The 17,232-nt window shown below is 34.8% G+C and overlaps 2 protein-coding genes across 4 annotated transcripts; one reads left to right on the forward strand and one right to left on the reverse strand.

Moving 5' to 3' along the window:
- The first annotated feature begins 964 nt into the window (after positions 1-964).
- On the forward strand, positions 965-8,655 carry LOC130968184 (NEDD8-activating enzyme E1 regulatory subunit AXR1-like). 2 transcript variants are annotated; one of them, XM_057893337.1, is made up of 14 exons: positions 965-1,217; positions 1,950-2,122; positions 2,205-2,368; positions 2,553-2,663; positions 2,971-3,050; positions 4,233-4,383; positions 4,482-4,575; positions 5,066-5,154; positions 5,456-5,529; positions 5,641-5,803; positions 6,243-6,328; positions 6,439-6,522; positions 6,643-6,823; positions 8,101-8,655. In XM_057893337.1, exons 1-14 carry the CDS (start codon positions 1,180-1,182, stop codon positions 8,182-8,184), a joined length of 1,572 nt encoding a protein of 523 aa, XP_057749320.1. In that variant the 5' UTR covers positions 965-1,179; the 3' UTR covers positions 8,185-8,655. The 2 variants fall into 2 exon arrangements, with proteins under 2 accessions (XP_057749320.1, XP_057749321.1); XM_057893338.1 differs by having other exon boundaries at positions 6,243-6,304.
- A 1,112-nt stretch (positions 8,656-9,767) lies between these two features.
- Positions 9,768-16,857, reverse strand: LOC130968183 (protein RRP6-like 3). 2 transcript variants are annotated; one of them, XM_057893336.1, is made up of 12 exons: positions 16,449-16,857; positions 15,466-15,707; positions 15,281-15,379; positions 14,204-14,287; positions 14,030-14,116; positions 13,719-13,839; positions 13,186-13,367; positions 13,062-13,106; positions 11,994-12,496; positions 11,445-11,916; positions 10,483-11,165; positions 9,768-10,164 (listed from the first exon to the last, which is right to left on the reverse strand). In XM_057893336.1, exons 1-12 carry the CDS (start codon positions 16,684-16,686, stop codon positions 10,158-10,160), a joined length of 2,763 nt encoding a protein of 920 aa, XP_057749319.1. In that variant the 5' UTR covers positions 16,687-16,857; the 3' UTR covers positions 9,768-10,157. The 2 variants fall into 2 exon arrangements, with proteins under 2 accessions (XP_057749319.1, XP_057749318.1); XM_057893335.1 differs by having other exon boundaries at positions 9,768-10,138; positions 16,449-16,855.
- Positions 16,858-17,232: the final 375 nt, after the last annotated feature.

Genomic DNA, 17,232 nt, shown 5'->3' on the forward strand with positions numbered 1-17,232 from the left:
GTTTCTATGCCAATCACTGTTTTTAAACTCAATCTAAAAGTTAACTCGTAACAAATTATAACTATAATAGTTCATACCAAAAAATATGAGTGGAAGATATAAAGAGAATAAATTGAATAATCTTTAGATTTTTTTCTAAAGTTAAACATACAAGAATTATGAGAGAAAGATAAACTGTTACGTAAGAATTTAATGATTAATTATATTTGAAGTAAAAATTCATAGTGCATACCAATAATTTGGTCATTAATAAAATAATAGAACTTTACGTTACAGTGAATGGTATATTGAATACAAAGTTTTTAAACACACTATTAAATACAATTTTCATGTGTATTTTACATATTTTCTTTATGAATATTTGAATCTTTTATTCAAAGGTATAAAATATGACACTAATAAATTCAGTATTATTGTCTCTTTTTCCATTATTAGTTTGGCATAAAGAAACTATAGTGCCTCTTTTTTTTAAATAGCTATTAACTATTAAGTATCTTTTGTTATTAGTTTGTAGAAAGAAACTATATTGTCTCTATTTTTTTAAATAACTATTAACTATTAAGTTTTATTTGTTTTGGACATGAACTATGAAGTCTCCGGTATAAAGCTTCATTTAAAGATTTATCGTTGGCCAAAACTAATACATACACAAGACGAGATTGGAATCGAAGATTGTATAAGCGGTCTATATTTTTTTTGTTTCCTATGGTATCCCCCAACCTGACAGGTTAAGGACTAATCCGTCGCGGATCTGAGCTTTATTTAAGGGTCTGGTGCTGGCCAATGGGTTGCTGCATACACAAGACGGGATTCAAACTCTCGACACTTGCTTAAGCGGACGAGTGAGCTGACCACCCGACCAACCCAAGTTGGTTTATAAAGCGGCCTATATAAACCCCTAACTTTACATATATTGTGTGGGAGAGCATAAATAAGACCCAGCCCAAGTCCAATTACACTGCTTCTCACTATTATCACCAAAAAAAAAAAAGGGGGAAATCATGTATCTCTTCTCTGTCACTACTTAATCAGAAACCACTGTCAGACGGTTTAACAGAGTGAGACACTCTCACACTGAACAACTCTCTGTTCAGCGTTTTTTATAAGCAAACCAAATTTGAAATACCGAACCAACTTACGAACGCAACAAAATCTATCCCTCCTTCTCTCTCTATAACAATGGCAGAACCCAAAGTTAAGTATGATCGCCAACTCAGGTAACCCTTTCCTCCACTTTTACCCTTTCATTACCAATATTTCCTTACTCTAATCACTAATTGCTAATTATACGTGTGTGTTTAGTGTTCCGATGGATTATAGGGACTGTTGTATATTTTCGATTCAAGTATCGTGTGCTTTATTGGATGAAAATCTACGAATAATACTGCTTCACTTTTGTTATGGTTTGCTGTGGATTCTTGCTGAGTTCTGTTTATGATACCGTGGAAATAAATTTATGGTGTTAGGATTATTTTTTTTTTAGTTTTTTCATTCTTTTTATTTACTTTTTTTTTAAGCTAGAAAACAACGGTTAGAGAGGTAGTTTTACATGACCTACAATACTAAGGAAACTCAGGAATTGGATACTATGGATTCGATAAACCTTGATTTAGGTTGTGATTAAATCCAAAATCAAACTGGAGTTTGCTGCTAACTGGAATGGGTTGGAGCTGCTCTTTTTGTTTTTTGCTTTTTTTATTGCTGGGTATCTAGTTGTTCTGGTCATTGCTTGATGAGTGGAAAATGTAGTCAGAAGATATTCCCTTCAAGCATGGTCAGTTACTGAAGAAAGTTGATTGATGACTGGTTCGAGGTGTTTGGAGCTTTTGTATTGATTCTTATTCTTCTGCTTTCTCTGCTTCTATTTTGAATGTGTGTTGTAGTGCTCGAGTTGAGTTTAAATGCTTAAGATATTTCATGCTTATTGCAATTTTAATTTGAAAATGCAGGATATGGGGTGAACAAGGACAGGCAGCACTTGAGAAATCTAGTATTTGCTTACTTAACTGTGGCCCTACTGGCTCTGAAACACTTAAGAATCTTGTTCTTGGTGGGATAGGAAGCATCACTGTAGTTGATGGATCTAAAGTTGAAGTGGGTGATCTTGGAAACAATTTTCTGGGTAAGGTCTCTTTGTGGCATTCTGTTTTCATTTTCTTCTTGTTTCGTGCCTCTTTTGATAATCATTTATCTCTTATCTTTAGTGGATGAATCAAGTGTCGGGCAGTCAAAGGCAAAATGTGTTAGCTCATTTCTTCAAGAGCTAAACGATTCTGTTAAAGCAAAATTTGTAGAGGAGTATCCAGAGGCATTGATTGAGACAAACCCATCATTCTTTTCTCAGTTTACTTTGGTCATTGCCACACAGGTCTGCTCCTGTAATGCTACCAATGTCTTTATTGGAGAGTTATGCTTAATTCATGATTATCTATCTTTCTGCATGAAACAAAGCTATGAATTGATGATATAGTTTAAAGTAGATTCAGTTTAAATATTATGTTTATTCTTGTGACGTGCAATCTCATTGATGGTAATCCTTATAAACTTTTCAGCTTGTCGAAAGTTCAATGATAAAGCTTGATCGAATCTGCCGGGAGGCAAACGTTATTTTGATCTTTGCTCGTTCCTATGGCCTTACAGGGTTTGTTCGAATTAGTTTGAAGGTAATTTGGTAAAGGGCAACTTTGTTTTTGCTGTGTATTTGGAGCTACCAGTCAAAAGAATGCTTTCATGACTGAAGAAACATAACTCGTCTAAAGATAAAGTTAAACCTTATTATCTGAAATAAGGAAAACAAAGTCTTCAGAATTATAATTTAGATTGATTATTAGATTGGGTAATTTTCTTTTGTGGCATATATATAACTAGTAAGCTGAAAATACCTGTTTCCAGAAGTAATCAAAATGTTATTGAGGACCAGCATGATTTGTATGCTTTGGTTGATTGGTTCTTTTTTGTTGATTTTAACAGGAGCATACTGTCATCGAGTCAAAGCCTGAGCATTTTCTGGATGACCTCCGGTTAAATAATCCTTGGCTTGAACTAAAGAGGTATAGATGTTTATTTAATTTTTTGGGCAGGTTTCCTTTACATAAGATTTAGTTTCCTTTTCAACAGCTCCTTCTATCAATTATGTATTTGTTGTAAAGTGTTTTGAAATTGCAGTTATGGCGGCGCCATAACGGTATGGCGTGGCGGGTTTTGACCCTGCCGCCATATGGTGGTCGCCGCAACGCTGTTTTCACGGCGGGCGAAATGGCGGCCGCAATTGCGATGGCGCCATGGCGGAACGCAATGTGAATGGCGGAAATTGCGGGGTTTTTCGGATTTTTGAAAAAAATCTGAGGGTGTTTCAGGTAATTTAGGAATCCTGAGTGATCCCACTAACCCACAAACCCTATAATAATCAGCCTCTTATTCAAAAACTCCCTTCTCTGCCTCATCTTAACAAAAACTTCCCTCCGTCTCTGTTCTCTCCGACGCTACTCTCTGCGATGCTGCTCTCTGCGGCTCCCATCGCCGCCGCTCGTCGCAGCGATCATTGCTGCTGCTCATCACCACAGCCACTGCTAACCACGGTTCCCTCACTGGTTCGTAGATCTTGTTTCAACTTCTCTGGTCCTATTTTTTTCTTTTCTCTCTTCCCTGCTGCCCCTTCTTTATAGATGTTATCAATAATCAGTGTTAAACTTCTCTTCTTCCAATTTTTTTCCCCCATTCAGTTCACTATGTCTACTTCTAGACAAGCCCTTGATTCTAATGCTCCTACCCCTGCCTCTGCTGCTGGCACTGCCCCTGTTGGATGAAGTTGATGAGAGCTAGAATTTAGATGGTTTATAGTTTTTATGTTTTATGTCTTCTGTTTTATGGCTTCCTTATGACTTTTGAGTTATGATTTGAACTTGATGTTATGTTTATTTGCTAAATTTGCTACTATATTTGCTACATTAATTGGATGCTTTATGACTAGAAAGTTGCTTATATAGATAGATTTTATAGTTTATTATATTTGCAATTTTTCTGCATGTTTTTTTGTACATATATATGTATTTTTTAGGTAATCTGCCATTTTCGCCATTTTCCACAACGCCATCCGCTATAATTTTATAGCGGATTTTTGGCTCACCGCCATGAGCCGCCATCCGCAATCAAAAACTATCTTGTAAAGCTTAGACTATAGACATGGTTCTTCAAGTCTTCTAGACATTCTAAAATTGCACTTGTAACTGTAGTTTTGCAGACAGCATTGACTTGACTGTGCAAGATCCTGTTGCTCATAAGCACATACCATATGTTGTCATTCTTGTCAAGATGGCTGATGAGTGGGCCAAAAGCCATGGTGGTAAGCTCCCATCAACAAGAGAACAAAAAAAGGAGTTCAAGGTTTGTTGTGTAATCATTTGGCTGAGTCATTGAGCCCTTTGATCTAATGGTATTCAACTTTCATGATAAGCTTTGGTGTTTGAATGTGAACAATGTAGGATCTTTTGAAGGCCAGGATGGTTTCACAAGATGAAGATAATTATAAAGAAGCTATTGAAGCATCATTCAAAGTGTTTGCTCCCCGAGGAATTAGTAAGTAGATAATTTAAGATTCATTGGTGTACTTTTACCTTTGGTCCTGCCCCAAAATTCATTTTGGGAGCAACACTATCCTTTGTTTTCCTCGATAAGGGACACAAGAATATACATTTTCTTCTGCAAGCTTATTTTGAATTTTATAAAAGCTTTAATTGGGGTTGGTGGCTGATGAAAATTAAAGAAAGCTGTTCAATCTTATAAATGTCAAGTATATTGAGCTCAATGAAATTACTTTGAACTTTTTCATCAAGAAATTTGTTACTTTGGTTCTGAAAATTAACAAACCCATACTTTGCTCACTATTGAAAAATGTATCGTCACTGGTTAGAGATGGGATCATTATCGTTGTTTCTATAATATTAACTTATTTTTGGTTGTCATCAGGAGATTAACCTGACATTAAATTCTTTTACCTATTATTTGAATGTTACATCCCTTGTCCAATCTAAATTACTTTTTTCTGTCTTGTTATGCACTTCCCTAGGTTTGGATTTGCAGAGGATACTAAATGATAGTTCTTCTGAGGTGGACTCTAATTCATCAGATTTTTGGGTGTTGGTGGCTGCTCTGAAGGTTTGTCCTTCTGACATTGTGCCACTGATCTTTGCTTTGGATATATCTTGCTTCACTTTGATGTGGAGAAACTTTCCTATTTTAGTTGATGCTAGAATGTGATCTTATTGGGTTTAACTAGTTGGAGCATGTGAAACTTAGCAGCTAGAAATTTGCTAGAAAGTTGTAAAGAGTTTGTCTTAATTTGTCACTTTGAACCTTCTACTTCTGTTAGATTAAGTTTCGAAACACTGCACTGTAGAACTATAATTCCAGTCAATCTCCTTGGTATTTATGTGGTACTATTCTGATCATGTTGCAGGAATTCATTGCAAATGAAGGTGGTGGGGAGGCACCACTTGAAGGATCTATACCGGATATGACATCTTCCACTGAGTTAGTAGCCAATTCTTCATATGTTTGGGATATTTTCTTTCCTCCATAGAAAAGAAAGACTATTAATTAATTTACATGACATGCAATCATTATGTATCTTCTGTCCTGCAGGCAATATATTAATTTGCAGAATATCTATCTAGCTAAGGCTGAGGCTGACTTTCTTGTAATGGAACAACTAGTGAGAAGTATCTTGAAGAAGATTGGTCGAGATTCAAATAGCATTCCAAAGGCAACAATTAGAAGTTTCTGTAAAAATGCAAGAAAACTCAGAGTAAGCTTCTGAAGTTACTGATAAAAAATCACTTTAGGTTGCAAGTAATGAATGCAGTCTCCTTTCCTGATTAATGATTTGCTTTAATTGTTTGCTTACTATATTCGGGTTTCTTAAGGCCCTTTATTCTGCAATATAATTTATAGCCTCTATCTCGGAGGAAAATGTGGAACCATGGAAAAAGAATACCTTGATAGATATAAAATGAACCTTCAAAAGGATTAATCTGCTTTTACATTCTGGACCAAAAGTATAGGTTGAAAATTCCCCTCAGCTACCTTTAATGGTGTATATTGTTATTAGTGTTGCTTCAGTGGTCCAAATAAAGGTGGAAATGCTTACTTTCCAGCTGACTTTTCTCCAGTTCTTTTCTATTATCAAGGCAATCAGAGTTGTTCGCTTACATGTTCAGCTTGGATACTAAATCCCTATTTTGTAGGTTTGCAGGTACCGGTCAATTGAAGATGAATTTAATTCTCCAAACATACCTGAGTTGCAGAGGTACCTAACTGATGAGGATAGCAGGTTATATCCATTTTATAGTTGATGCTTCTGGAGAATATTCATTTTAAGAGTTTATATGTAGAGATCAAATACTCTTTCTAAAAATTTACTACTGTCTATATACATGACAGCATTGCTGTAGGAATTTATATTTTGCTTCGTGCTGTGGACCGGTTTGCTGCTAATTACAACAGTTTTCCTGGACAGTTTGACAGGTAATGTGTTGTAATGTTCAAGGCCCAAATATATTTGTTTCTTTTATGTGGGACTTGATATGGAGGTTGGTTTTTTACTTGCAGAAATTTTATTTTATCATTTATTATGATTATTTGCAGTGCAACGGATGAGGATATGCCAAGATTGAAGAGTGCAGCTATTAGCCTCCTAAGTGACCTGGGATGCAATGGAGCCGCTTTGGCTGAGGACCTCATCAATGAGATGTGTCGATTTGGTGCAGCAGAGCTTCATGCTGTGGCTGCTTTGGTTGGTGGAATTGCATCCCAAGAAGTGATCAAGGTTTTCATTCATGCTCATTTTTTATAACTTTATTACATGCTTTAATTCTCTGGTTCTTAGCTTCCAAAGATATATCTTTTTGTATGAACTTAGTCTAGTCATCTCTTGAGTTTTAACAAGTTCAAGCTGTGAAAAGTTGACATAAAAGAAACGCCAAAATATGTGCTTAAAACAAAGTCAACGAAAGATGGCCGTTTGTTACACCTTTTTTGCCTTTTGCACAGGTCCTGCTTCTTGCCTCGTAAGGCTTTAGAGAGGATAAGCTCCTATTTTCCTTTCCTTCCCTTCCCTTATTTATGCTTCAGCTCGAAACCTTTTTACATCGATTCTCTTCGTAGCTCCTTCCAAACACCCTTCTTTCTGTATATGGTTTTCAACAACAACTTCGTCTAATCCAGTTCACAATACCACAAATTCCACGGCAGGACTTCTTCCCACACATCAATCCATTATCAGTCCTGAATTTATTGGATAAATAATTCTTTAATCCCTCTTCTGTCTGTCTTTATTGGATATTCTTCTTTTATGGATAAAAAATATAATCTCTAGAAGACAATCTTCGGTAAGAATTTCCAGTAGATGATCAGTTCTGCTAACAATTTTGGGTATATACAACTGTGTTATGTGTAGGGCAATTCAAAGCCAAATTCATATTCTGTTTTTGTATTGCCCGCCAAGCTGTTTCTTTATGGAACAATTTCTTTAGCATCTTTGATGAATGCTTTGTGTGCCCTGCAACACTAGATCAATTTCTATTGACTAGATTTGTTGTATTTGGTTGTAGAAAGAGGCAAATTTTTTTTGGGACTATTTGGTTGGATTGTTAACACACACACCTTTCCGACAAGTGTATCTTATGGGATGCCATTAGACGCCTAGTATTTATTTGATATAAAGCTCATGATCTTTATAGGGGACTTTTTCTCTTACACATGTTGAGAGATTGGAAAGCTATGCTCTATATATAAATCTTTTGTTTTGCTTTTATATAGGGGAACCTTTATTTCCAATTTGTATTATCCTCCTCCTCATCTTAATTCTTTATTTTTTAATCAAAAAACATAAATAAGGGAAGGTTATACACTAGTGATGTTCATTATTTGTTTCCATAGTTTTGATGCTCTCAAACTCTTTTCGTAGAAACATTGAACAATGGGTATGAATGCTAAATTATCACGAATGGATACACAAAGAAAGAAACAGCATTATGTTATTGTTATTTATATTTTTAATAACGTTCCATTGAGTTGGGAATCACATACTTTTGTTCCATGCAGCTCATAACAAGGCAGTTTGTACCGATGTCCGGAACCTACATCTTCAATGGCATTGACCACAAGTCACAGCTGTTGTCCCTGTAATTTGATTTCCCAATGATTAACTTGCTGGTATGGTATGGCTTCATGGCCTTCTGCGCAGTGGTGTTGAATGTAGATTCTCATTGCAAGATTCTTGCTTTGCTTTGCCCTTTATAGCACCCCATTTTTGAAGCAATTTTTACTCTACCTGCCACAAGTGGAGTCTTGTTATGTAACGGGATTTTTTGTAACTTAGTGCTGATATTTATGTCCAAGAAATGATAGATTGTAGATTGCATAGTTTAAGAGACATTTGATTACAAAAATGGTTTGCTAACCTTATACAATGCATGCTATTTGATTACGTTGTAAATTAAAATCCCTTCAAGGCTGCATCGATCAATGTAATGTAATCTAGGGAATACGTTATCATGCCTATGGACACTATTGCACACACTATGGTTCGATTGGTGAAGGTGAAAAGAACGAAGGGAAAAGAATAAAAGAAAATGCTGCCGAGCATTAAAAAATAAATTGTTGCTTATACATCTTTTATAGTAGATACTATTTTCATAATAGTATATTTTAATAAGTATCTGTGTTTTTTTATTTTATTAATAAAAAAAATTTTGAATGTACAAGTAATTAATAACTATAAGGTGAATGCTATCCTATTTTCTCTAAGGTAACATGTAAGTTATTCTCTCTAATGTGTCATTCTAATTTGATGTTTATTTTAATACATTTGTTATATATTTATTAAAATATGAATTTAAAATTTTTTTTATATTAACTAAATTCTAAACTAAATTATTAATGTGACAAATTAAAAATAGGAACATGAAATAGTGTTACTGTAAAAATTTTTAATTTGAAAAGTTTATCGTGTTAAGTAGATTTTTAAATTTGAAAATTTATTCTATACAATTTGATTTAGAATTATATGAAAAAAAAGGAAAAAATTGAAATACTTTATATCTTGTTTTTTAAAAATTAATGTAGCTAATTTGCAATTATTTTTTATGAAGATCTAGATTTTTATTTAATTTTTGTTATTCAGAGATTTTGTGTGAAATAAAAGAGTAATATATAACATTTTTCAAATATTTTGTTAAATTTCCAACAAATTTTAATGACCTAAAATCAATTTCTTATTTTTTATTTTATTAGATAAATTAATCATCCAACAAATTTTACTAAAAATTTAAAATAAATAAACACCTATTAAAATATAACACATCAGAAAAGATAACTTACATGTTATTTTAAAAAAGACAGGATAACATTCACCTAATTATAATTGTGTTAAAAGAGTTTGGTATATGAATAGTAATATTATTTTTATTTTACTTTCAACCTCGTCCAAGAATATCAAATGGAAGTGGTGTTTTTTAGGTTGAAATTGTGGGTTTAGGTTAAAAAATTTGCCACTTATATCCAAAAATGAAATTTTTAAAAATACAAAAAATTTTATACAAACATCGTTTTCTCATTATCAATGTATGAATATGAAGTGTTAAATTGTGTTTAATTAAGGTATGGAATGATCTCTTAGGCGGAATGGTGCTAAGAATTATAATGTCGTTTTAGTTACAATCAATCTAAACGCAATCCGAAACGTGATACTTGGAAAAAAAAAATCTCCAAAGATTACCAAGTTTGTACATTAAACAGAAATGCTTGCTTTTTCCCCAAGTTGAAATGATAACCACCATCAGACCAAAAGGGAAGAATATAAACGAAGGCAACTATGTCTTTATAATGCACTTATGCTTGCTATAAAACAAAATATTCTCACCAAAATAACAAACTGACCAACTGAGATGAACATATCATCAAACCTATGTTCTCTGAACAGTACAGGATGTACTATACGAGGATGTGGAGTAACACCGTAAATTTGATAGAGCAGCAACAACGAAAGCATGCCACAGCTCCGCAGAGTCATTACTACGTAGTAGCGCCAACTCTTCTGCCAGGATTGTATACACTGAACTCACCGAAGTCCCTTCTTCCGCTGGCAAAAGTGTCCACAGTCAGAGCCTTAGAGAAAGAAATGGCTAATTCAGTTTCTACACAAAAACAATATCATAATACACTCCTTCTATAACTTTTTGGTACATTCTTGAACCCAAAGTATCTGGATATGTATCCACATCCATACCCAGATGCATGGATACAAATATTTAACAGAATGTCACAATAACAAATAAATGGAACAGGAGGTGAATACAAATCTGATGACAACTTTAAGCAAATATTAATTGCCTTAACAGCATCATATTATATTCCTGTAAGCTAACTTTAAGGATGACCATTTGTGTTTGCACAGTGAACAAGTCGAAAATTAAATAATCATACCTGTGTTTTACATCCCAACCAGCAGGAAGAAAACGTGGATTTACAGCTTCAACAAATACTTGTCTCCACCGTTGACAGAATTGTCCAATGCCTTCTTCCCCATATTCCTTCATTAAATGTTCTACAACTTCTTGTCCATGCGGTCCATGTCCTAAGAGTGATTGTTTTGAATTATGTTTAGTTTGAGTCGATTCTTCATCGTTGGGAGGATAAGATAAGTCATCACTTCCATTTGGTTGCTTTTTTCTCAGACTAGTGCCATCAACATTTGTAGCAGAGTCACTAATTTCACTATAATCCACAATTTCAAATGAGCTTGTGTACCCATTTTTAGTAGCAGGAGAGACAGATGCATCCACTGCAAGATCAGAAGCTAAAGAAGGGTTTCCTGAATCATCGTTTACCATCAAATGTTCTCTATCTACATCATTACTTGTTTCTTCATTTGCACATGAACCATCATCAAGGGAACCAACCTTTGATGCATCCCCATTACTGATTCTGGTTGTGGAATCAGCAGGGTTTTCCTCTTCAGACACTGCTGTTATTTTACCCACATGTCTGAAAGAGAAACCCCTCTTCTTCTCAAACCGTCTTCTCTCATGAGGACTCATGCCAACTATCAGAGCTCTTTCTAGATCTTCCTCAGATATTTCCCTTCCTCCATAATATCTCTTCACAACCTGCAAAACAAATTAACAGAGAACCTCAAACAAAAGCTCCTACAATTGATGAAGATCTTAAATAACATTCATGAACAACGCCAAATTGAAAACCACTGATTAAGTACAATTTGGAAGCCATATTAAAAATGCATCAAATCTATACTCGCAGTCATTTATATAATCACATTTAAGTTGGGCTCAATCTATCAAATTAAATTGCAAATCATTCCGACATTCATCATCAAGAGGGGCTTCTCTACAGTAACCAAGGCTCAGATTAGAGAAATATGATCAAACCTCAGTCAGTTCTTCACGGCGATTTTGAGGCATTCTTGGTCCATGGCGTATAAGAGCCATAGCTGCTATACGTAACTGTAATGGAGATACACCCTCCTCAATCTGTACATTAGGCTCTTGTTCAGGATGAACGACCCTTTGAACGTACAGAGGAATTCCAAACTCAGCAGCTATTTTTCTCTTGTACTTCTCTGCAGCCGCATGGGCAATTTCGTGGCAATCCACGCAGAGTAGAACAATATCATGAGAACGATGGCTTTTTAAATGCTCAGGAAAATGCATTCTGTAACAGGATGGGATTATTCGGTACCGTAAGTAGTGACTTCCTTCACCACATCCAACACATATATTTCTCTTACTCTGAATGTAGAAATCATTGTCTTCATCCTCTGGGCGACCTTTGGGTTCAAATAGAAGCATTATAGCTGGTGGGTCCTTATCAACAAGTTTTGCGAGATCCCGACTTAGGTACCTGCAAAATTGATCATTATTCACAGAGAAACAGCACCTTTAAGAAAAGTGTAAAAATAAATTAAAAGGTGCACCAACCACTCAAGCTTCTTCTTATCACAGTAACAAAGCAGCCTCCCATCATTAGCAAATATCCGGCAGTTATGATAAACAGGAGCCTTACAGGAGAATTTTTGGACAAACAAATCTCGAGAAGCTTTCCGGGATATCTGTCTATGATTCTTTAGACCAGAGGGTTTATAAGCTAAACTAGGTTTTAAGTTGCTGTTAAACAGCAAAGCATAATTAAATATAGAAAGTGGACAAGTCCCATTTGGACCCAGGCACTTCTGAATAATCCATGAATAAATGTGATCATGGTTAATCAACTTGTCTGCAAGAATATGATGGATATCACTCAAGTGGCTGCAAACAACAGGAGATGGGGAATGGATGAAAAAATTGAGACCCATTTCCACATTGTTATCAGCCTGAGCTATGAGATTGTATATTTCGGATTCACTTGACAAAGGTTGACTTGCCAAAGCAACAATTGCCTGGTCAGACAGTACATATTTTAAGCTCTCATCATGAATACGAGCCTGAAATGCCACAGAATATTCTCATGTAACTAATGTTGTCATAAAAAAGAATATACATTCACCATCGTCAAAAGTTATACAGTAAGCAACTTAGTCACTATAACAATGGAGGATAGTGAATAAAAGTTTCAGTATTGTGTCCTGTGTCTAGATTAACATAGTTTTGCACATTTTTTCCGATGATGCAGGAAGAATTTCGTCCTAATTGTTCTCATTACTATGAATAATAATCTTGACTTGAACATTTAGCAATAATTAATATCAGAAAAAATAATAACAATTTTCAAAAAATACAAACAAATACTAAAATATATCTCATCTTAGTTCTGTATTACTCCTAGGTTTTATCAATTTATGGCACGAAAAGATGGTGCCATAAGGTCAAGAATCATGTTGAGTTCTCTCTTGTATGTCTTTGATAATAGATAGGGCTAGATTGCTTTTCCATCTCACAGTTTGCAAACTACATGGTCGATCAGGGAAATTGGAAAAACACTGGTATCTACATTTTACAGTAATAAATCAATGTTAAATGATAGCTTAAGTGAAGGAGATTATAACTGACCATCAGGTCTCTCCATCCACACAGTTGCTTCACAATAGTCTGAAACTGAAAGCAGAGAAGAGCATCAGAATTTTATATCCAACGAGACATCTCACAAGATTAATCTGTGCAGGAAGCAACAAACCTGGGTTTCATTGGAAACTGAAGTGAAGCCTTGACCACTCACATGACGAGAAAATAATGATGATGCAGCAGAATCACCAGGAGAAGCTTCAACTTCTTTTGTATAAAGTTGCAAACACGTTATGTTTGAACGCCGACTAGCCTCGTGAACAAAATGGAATTTGTCATCGTCACAAGAGTTTTCTGACACAATAGTAAATTCAGAATTTTGACATAACATTATCAAAGGAAACCCCTAAAAAGTTACTGCGTTATGCTGTCTCAGTTAGCTCAACAGAGGAAAAATGTCTTATGATGCTGTTTTATCAAAGCCATCAAGATGACAAAATACCATAATCATCCCAGGTATAAAATAACCTTCTTATTTCTCTGGCCACTTCTTTTGGGGAATGGGAAGAGATATAAGGGAAAGGGGCTCACTGATGCAAGTTTTTAAATAATAAATATCCAATCTACTTAAACTGATTATTTATGACAAGAAAAAAAAATTGTGTTTCTAACTTTTACTTTAAAGTATCAGACAAGAAGACATACCATTGTCAAGTTGTTTGAGCTCAGCAATCAAACAGTTTGCAATATACAACAAATAGTGTGCATCTGTTCGTGCATAATGCACCATTTCTGCTGAGAGGGGGCGCTGTCTCCAGTCTTCACGCTACAATTAAGCATATAAAAGAAATGGTCTTTCTAGTCACTAACCATAAAACATCTGAGCCAAACTATGTGAAAGATAAAAGGTTTACATGTACTATTGCAACTATGGATGCCAAATACTTAAACTTAAAACTATATTGATGATGATAAATGAACCCATTTAATTAACAAGCAGATCAATAAGGTCAAACCTGTAATAATTTATTTGTTGTCACACTGCAGTAAGTTTCAAGTAGATAAGCAAGTGATTTCTGTGGCTTCAACAGCACCTCGCATGCCTATAGTACATGAACACAAATTCATAAAACAAAAACTGCTAATCAATCCTAAAAGCCAAGAAGCATGATCTATCATGAATAGCTCACCTTTGAAGTATCAAATAGATTAACAACATATATATGGAAGTCCCTTTGTAGCCAGACAACATCATTGTCAGCTCCATGGAACACCTATCCACAAATTTTTCATTTGAGAAAAAAGAAAAAACTGCAATTAATCCACTTGGACAACAGAATTTTTTTTTTGGGGGGGAGCGCGATGAATACAAAAATTAATGATAATATTTTCCATCAAAAATATGCCTTAATCCTGAATAGTAGTGCAGGCTAAATATATATATATATATATATATATATATATATATATAGACTTCTAATATATAAAAATCACTAAACATTAATCCACTAAAAGGGGGGTCAGCTACATGGAATAATCAATGCCATTGTACTCTATTGTGGGTCAAACCAATGTTTAAAGCATTTATACTTAAAACCTCTTCAAATAATTTCCCATATACTTTATAAGGTCTCCATTTGTTTTAGTGATAGAACTTCTCTCCAACTACTCCATTCTTCTAACTATAGTCTCTAAGTACCTTCTTCAAACATGTCCTTACCATCTGGAAAAAAAATTCTAACATCTTTACAATTGACACTACCCCAACTCTCTCCCTAATGCACTCATTTCTAATTCTATATAGTCTACTGTGCCCACTCATCCATCTTATTATTTTCATTTCTTTTTCCGAGCCAACATTCAATTCCATACAATATTGCAGGCCTATAGTTGTGCAGTAAAATTTACCCTTAAAAGTTATTTATTTAAATCATGGGTTCTGCCCTAAGCACTCTATTTCACTCAACTTGAATGTTATGGTTTATATTTTCACCTATCTCTTTATTACCTTGGATAATAGAACCAAGATGCTTAATTTAAATCTCATAATTTGTGATATGGTGTTGTCTCCAACTACAAATAACTTTCGGTATAAGAAAACTAATTTGTTGTGGTGTTAGGTGAATGCATAAACATCATTTTCTCCAATCACTTGCCCACTTTTTCCAAAAAAAATAAAATAAAAATAAAAAAATAAAAAGAGGAAGATAAAACATTTTCAACTTCTACTAAACCGTCTAGAAATATGATAGTAATAACTTACATACTTTACAAATAGAAGGATCCGCAAAAACTGGGCAAAGAATTGGCATTAGATCATGTAGCGCGATTGTATCAACCAAATAATCTTTCTTCTGGGTAGAAATCTGCGTGATAGCATAAAAACACACACTATCATAAAATTTATCAGGAAAAAGATGACTGCATAAAGCAATTAGAGATGACAACATACCTGAACCAATGCTGTAAAGCCTAGAAAAGATCGTAAGCTATGTTGTTCTGTGTCCACAGCAAAGAACCTCTCTTTGCTTAACACATTGGCCAATTCCTTTACTTGCAGCTCTGTATTGACCCAAACATAAGAATCATTCATTTCCATGTCCACAATCTCAGTAGTAAGTTCAATTTCAGGCCAAGAATTTTTCAACAATGCTGTGATCGCTGCCTCAAATGGATGCAAATTTGAAGCTTTATCTGCAGGAAAACCACTCATTTAGCTTCAAAGTTCAAGGTTCAAATATAACCTTCTATCAGCCTCACTTGAATTTTGACATTCAAAATGTCCAAAAAGATGCATCAAACTCCACCATGTTTGTATCAACAGCTAGATGAAACTCATTAAGATACTCAAACGATCTATCTTGATTCAACAATCAGACAAATCTTCCAAGAATTAGACAAAAATAAAGACACAAAACAACTATTGTTAGTAGGTATAGCTTGATGTAACTTTTAGTCCAAGTTAGGTGCTAAATTAAGAAAATTAGTTATGACCACCAGCTGAGTTAGTTAGTTGTTACTGCAAGTAGTTAGTTAGTTATAGTAGCTACTAGCTAACTTGTTCATAAGCTGAAACTAAACTAGATGTAATGTGAGGTTCACCACTACAGTTGATTGCTTCTTCTTTCTCTCTTCTTTCATCTCATTCTCTCTTCTTCTTCCAAACTAACTCTCTTCTATCAATAATCTGAGTTGCTTCAACCACAAATCCTCGGTTTCAACAACTATTATGTCTCTCCCAAGGTTATTGCGCAATGAGCCATTGTTAGGATTAAACACACCTTTCAATATGATTCATTTTCTTATGCTAAACTGAACTGACCTAAGCTACGTCAATTAGTCAAACAGCTCAAAAATCTTCACACGATTACTTCTTTTTTTCGCGTTCTTCGAAACCAAACACCGAAAACGATAGAAAAGTTATTTAAAATGTACCATTGTTAGAAGAGTCGTTGGGATTCTTCAAGTGCTTGAAAGGAGTGTAAGAATTATCCGCCAAGACGCGCTTAAAGGAACTCTGCGGCTTCGGTTCGGAATGTAAATAACACGAACTCGAAGGTGATTTCTTGTTACGGTTACGGATTCTTCTGCGGTTCATTGCGGTTAAGAAGATGGAGATTGCTGTTACAGTCGCAATTATGAATGCCGCTCGCATCTTGTTTCCGTTGGTCATTTCGTTTCGTTGCTCTTTAAACTCTTCTTCTTCTTTCTCTTTCTTGTTTTGTTTCTTCTTCTTCTTCTTCCTAGCGGCTTTGAAGTTTGAAGAGTTTGGGCTTTGTTACGGAGAGCACGGTGTATGACGGCGACTGGTCGCGACGGCGGTGTCTAGCAGCTTATGAAAACTGAAATATGGGGTTGTGTGCTTACGTGGCATGTTCTGATCTTGACAACTGTTTAACATATTGGGCCTAATTGGGCTAAGCCCAATTAGTTAAAACTCAAATCTATGTAATCTTTTTTTTTTGTCATAATCTGCGTAATGTCAAGACCTAAAACACCGTTCATAATATGAATTTATCATTTCGCTGCTAGTCCAGAAACACAGCTATAGAAGTCAGATGAAACGTTTAGGGTTACTGTCCAAAAACCCGTCGTTTACACTTTGTTTGGATAGATAATAGAAAATGGAAGGGAAGAAAAGAAGAGGAAAGAAAATGAGAGGAATGAAAATAGAAGAAAAAATAGATTATTTTATGTGTTGTTTGGATAAAGAGAAAAT

This window comes from Arachis stenosperma, chromosome 3, assembly GCF_014773155.1.
Source record: "Arachis stenosperma cultivar V10309 chromosome 3, arast.V10309.gnm1.PFL2, whole genome shotgun sequence".
In the NCBI taxonomy this organism is placed as follows: Eukaryota; Viridiplantae; Streptophyta; class Magnoliopsida; order Fabales; family Fabaceae; genus Arachis; species Arachis stenosperma.